Consider the following 5,400-nt stretch of genomic DNA (forward strand, 5'->3'; position numbering starts at 1 on the left):
TTAGAAATAGTTATTTATCACATTAGAGTGTTCTAATTGGACTCTTATCAAGTTTTGAATTGAAAGATGAAATATTTGAATTTGAAATATATTATCCTTTTAATAAAAAGATTTCCATTATTTTAAAAATAGAAACCCATAATAGAAGAGTTCTAATAGATATTTTGCTAGTTCAAACTTATCTTTTTAAAATTTAAATGTTATAAAATATATTTAAATATAATTTATTTACATATTGATAAAATATGAAAAGTTTATTAAAATAATAATAATAATAATAATAATAATAATAATAATAATAATAAATAATAGTAGTAGTTCATAAGTAGTATAATAATAATAGCAGTAATAATAATAATAATTTTTAAAAAAGAGGTGATTTGTCTTTTTTAAAAAAGGAAAAAAATTAAAAGGCTTATAATTTAAAATTTAAAAAAATTAAATTTTTAAATATTAGGTTTCTAGAAGTTGTGGGTAGGTTCCAAGGCTAGGGATATAGATGGGTACAAGTTGTGGTATTCAGGTAGTGAAGGCGTAGAAATGGCGTAGGCATCTTAGTGGACGAGGAGCTTAGGGGGCAGGTAGTAGAGGTGAAAAGGGTTAGTGATAGGGTTATGATTATCAAGTTGGTTTTGGGGGGGTTTACTTTGAACATTTGTAGTGCGTATGCGCCACAGGTGGGCCTGGACGAGGAGGAGAAAAAGAGTTTTGGGGAGGTTTTGGATGAGGTGGTTAGAGGCATGCCTAGTTCAGAGAAGACTTTCATATGAGGGGATTTCAACGGGCACATTGGGTCTTTGCAGTTAGTGTACGATGATGTCACGGATGCTTTGGGTTTGGGGTTAGGAATGACAAGGGAGCTGCTCTCTTGGAGTTTGCGAGGGCCTTTGGATTGGTAGTAGTAAACTCCAGCTTTTCGAAGAAGAAAGAGCATTTGGTTACTTTCCGTAGTAGGGTAGCCAAGACCCAGATTGACTTTCTGCTACTTAGGAAGGAAGTTAGAGCTTTGTGCAAGGATTGTAAGGTAACCCCGAGTGAGAATGTTGCGACTCAGCATAGACTTCTAGTGATGGACTTGGCTATCAAGAAAGGCAAGTTGAGTCAGGGTGGGAAGGGCCGACCTAGATTTAGGTGAGACAGTCTAACTCCGGATAGTGCTTTAGAGATAGAGGTGAAGTTGGAGGCGAAGGGGATGTGGATATTATGTGGGATAGGGTTGCTGGTTGCATCAGGGAGTCTGCTAGGGAGGTGTTAGTTATTTCGAGGGGTTGGTCTGGACGGTTTCAGGAGGATTGGTGGTGGAATGAAGATGTTAATAAGAAGGTGAAGTCGAAGAAGGTGGCTTACGGTAAGTTGGTTGAGAGCAAGGATGAAGAAGAGAAACAGGTGAGCAGGGAGGAGTACAAGTTAGCTAAAAAGAAGGCTAATCTAGAAGTTACGGCTGCTAAGACAGCAGCTTTTGAGAGTTTGTAAAAGGGGTTAGAGGAGAAAGACAGGGAGAAGAATTTGTCTAGGCTGGCCAAGGTTAGGGAGAGGAAGGGTCGTGATTTAGACCAGATAAAGTGCATTAAGGAGGAGGATGGCAGAGTTTTGGTGGAAGACGCCCTTATTAAGAAAAGATGGCAGTCGTATTTCCATAGGCTCTTGAATGATGAAGGGGACAGAGGTGTTGTGTTAGGGGAGTTGGAGCTTTTCGAGGAGTGTCGCGACTTTGGCTTTTGTCGGCGCTTTAAGGTAGAGGAGGTCAATGAGGCTATTCGTAAGATGCGAAGGGGTAGGGTGATGGGGCTCGATGAGATTTTGGTGGATTTTTGGAAGTTCTCTGGCGGGACAGAGTTAAGGTGGCTGACCAACTTATTTAACAATATTTTCAAGTCAGCAAATATGTCTGAGGCGTGGAGATGAAGCACGATGATTCCCTTATATAAGAACAAGGGTGACATTCAAAGTTGCAACAACTACCGAAGTATTAAGTTGTTGAGTCACACGATGAAGATTTGGGAGAGGGTGGTGGAGCGGAGGTTGAGGAAGATTGTGCCTATTTTGGAGAATCAATTTGGTTTTAATCCTGGTCTCTCCACGACTGAGGCAATTCACCTTGTGCGGAGACTGGTAGAGCAGTATAAAGAAAGGAAGGGGGATCTTCACGTGGTGTTTATTGAGTTGGAAAAGGCATATGACAAGGTCCCTAGGGAGGTTCTTTGGAGATTCTTGGAGGCTAGAGGGGTCCCGGTGGCGTACATCAGAGCGATTAAGGACATGTATGAGGGGGTGAAGACTCGAGTAAGGACTGTGGGAGGAGATTCTGAACATTTTCCAATCTTAACAGGGTTACACCAGGGATCAACTCTTAGTCCATTTTTATTCACTTTGGTGATGGATATGTTGACGCGGAATATACAAGGCGAGGTGCCTTGGTGTATACTTTTCGCGGATGATATTGTTTTGATTGATGAGTAGCAACAAGGGGTTAATGATAAGCTGGAGGTTTGAAGATAAACCCTGGAGTCTAAAGGTTTTCGGTTGAGCAGGAGCAAGACGGAATACTTGGAATGCAAGTTTAGTGACTCGAGGCACGAGGAGGAGGTGGTAGTGAAGTTGGATTCTCAGGCGGTTTGCAAGAGAGATAGTTTTAAGTATCTCGAATCTATGATTCAGGGGAATAGAGAGATAGATGAGGATGTCTCTCATCGTATTGGGTCTGGTTGGATGAAATGGAGGCTCGCTTCAGATATTTTATGCGATAAAAAGGTACCCCACAAGATAAAAGGCAAATTCTATAAAATTACAATCCGACCTTCTATGTTGTATGAAGCGGAGTGTTGGCCGGTTAAGAATTCTCATATCCAGAAGTTGAAAGTGGCGGAAATGAGGATATTGCGTTGGATGTGTGGTTTCACAAGGACTGACAGGGTTAGGAATGATATTATTTGGGAGAAGGTGGGAGTGGTATCTGTGGAGAAAAAAATACGAGAAGTGAGGTTGAGATGGTTTGATCATGTGATGAGGAGGGGTATGGATACCCCAGTTCATAGGTGTGAGAGGTTGGCCTTGGAAGGTTTCAAGTGGAGTAGGGGTAGACCGAAGAAATGTTGGAGAGAAGTGATTAAGCGTGACATGGAGCAGTTACAGCTGACTAAGGACATGACCCTGGATAGGAAGGTATGGAGGAAAAACATTAGGATAGAGGGCTAAGGGTGTGGATGAGTCGTAGCCAGTAATTAGGTGGACTTTGGTGTTCTTTGTTTGGCAATGTACAATCTTCTGTGGCTACCGTACATATGTTATTTTATCATGTTCCTTGCTTTTGATGCTTTTGTATACTGTCTTTAATCTTGAGACGGGGATCTATCAAAAACAGTCTCTCTACCTCTTTATAGGTAGTGGTATGGACTGCGTACACTCTACCCTCCCCAAACCCCACTTTGTGGGAATATACTGGATTTTTTTTTTTGTTGTTGTTGTTGTTGTAGGTTTCTAGAAGAAAAAAAAAAGATTTCCATTAATTTTTTTTTAATGATTTTCATTAACTTTAAACTATGAATCCATAACTAATAATTTCTAAATAAACTTTAACTATATCATAATTATAATAATAATAATAATAATAATCTATACATAAATAATAGTAAAAGTAATAATAATAATATTACACGCGTGTTATTGTTGTTAGTAGTAGCGGTACAGTAGTAGTAGTAGTATATAATAATAATAATAATAATAATAATAATAATAATAATAATAATAATAATATAATAATAAAAAAAAAATTGTAATTATGCAAATGCATATTTTAAATTTGATTTTTACTTTTTTAACTGGAAAAAATTGGACTATTTTAAACCCAAAATATTGAAAGATAAATGCAGAGAAACGTATTGCTTATAGGTCATCCATGTTCCATCTAATAAGATAATTGTAGTTTCATTTTGATTTTGAATTTAAGTTTATCAATAAGTTGACTATTTCAATTTTGAAAGTCAAATTTAAAACATTATCTATATGAAGTCACCAACATTCATCATTCCACAAAAATATGTTCTTGCTACTATTAATATTTTCTCTTCTTTTTTCTCTCCTCCTAGATGAGTAGACATATTACAACTTGAAAGTAGGTCGCTAACTATTATCATTTGGATGTAAACATTTGTTTATTGCAACTTTTTATATTGTTATTCTACAAGTTATATGGTCATTATATATATATATATATATATATATATATATATATATATAGATATAGTTGATTTATTTTAGAGGCAATCAATAGTTATTTGGTGTATTCTATGTGCAATCATTATTTTTCATTTTTCTTCATTTTGTTCTTTGTTAAATTTAAGTTGGTATAAATTTTGATTTATTGTGTTCCTTAATTCTTAATTTATAAGTTTATGTGGACGGGGGACTTCTTCGATTATTCAATATTTATGTGTAATGCTATTAAAAAAATTTAGAAAAAAATCTAACAAAGAGAGTTAAAAACTTATTGTTGATGTCGATATTATAATTTTTTAATGAGCATGATACATTTGTAATGTGTTTATATCTTCAATGAAGATACACTCCAAAGAACGGTATAGAATAAACTTTTGACGTAGTTGCTATAGTTGTTTGTTTTTGTTAGTATGTTTATGAAATGTCTTTTATTTGATTGAATGGAGTATCATTTCTTAGCAATAATCACTTATGTGGAATATATATAGTTATATTTTGTTATAGAGTATTTTTATCATTGATAAAGAGATTATCGGTAATGTTCATCAGATTTCTCTGAGTAGCTTTGTTTATGTTTAATTTAGCTTTCTAACTATTTATTATTATTTATGATTAATTTTGTATTTATCTTTTATCATAGATGTATCTATCATGGATAAAAAGATTATAGATAATGTTCATTGTCAAATTTCTCCGAATAACTATCAATATATGTTTTTATGCTTAATTTATTTTTTAATTATTTTATTACTATTTATTATTAATATTATATTTATTTTTTGTCACAGATCTAAGGAATCTGAAGTTTCTACAGATATGATGTACGTAAATATTTAAAAATGCAACTGAATATTTGAGAAATCAACAAGTATAATGGAGACTCAAAATATATAAAGGAGATTTACTAGATCAATTTCATAAAAAATGAATGTAAATATATTTGTATGCGCATGAATACTATTATGTCACAACTTTTTATCTTAATAAATTTCTCTTAAGCATAAAGACGACTATAGAACTACACTACATTTACATACCTACTTTTTTTAGTGGGTTATCAAATAAATTTGTAGATATTTAAATACTTCAATTTATCTATTTTCTCCATATTTTACTTGCAATTATATTTATGAATAAATTTTTGTTATTAATTTTGCGCATCGTTTATATTATATAACAAGTGGT

At 34.1% G+C, this 5,400-nt stretch overlaps 1 protein-coding gene across 1 annotated transcript; it reads left to right on the top strand.

Annotated features, from left to right (window-relative positions):
• Positions 1-540: 540 nt before the first annotated feature.
• LOC124896638 lies at positions 541-1,905 on the top strand. The gene is made up of 4 exons (XM_047408243.1): positions 541-545; positions 847-1,131; positions 1,233-1,348; positions 1,658-1,905. The coding sequence occupies exons 1-4, from the start codon at positions 541-543 to the stop codon at positions 1,903-1,905; spliced, it is 654 nt and encodes a 217-aa protein (XP_047264199.1).
• The last annotated feature ends 3,495 nt before the right edge of the window (positions 1,906-5,400 follow it).

This window comes from Capsicum annuum, chromosome 3 (genome assembly GCF_002878395.1).
Source record: "Capsicum annuum cultivar UCD-10X-F1 chromosome 3, UCD10Xv1.1, whole genome shotgun sequence".
NCBI classification, from domain to species: domain Eukaryota; kingdom Viridiplantae; phylum Streptophyta; class Magnoliopsida; order Solanales; family Solanaceae; genus Capsicum; species Capsicum annuum.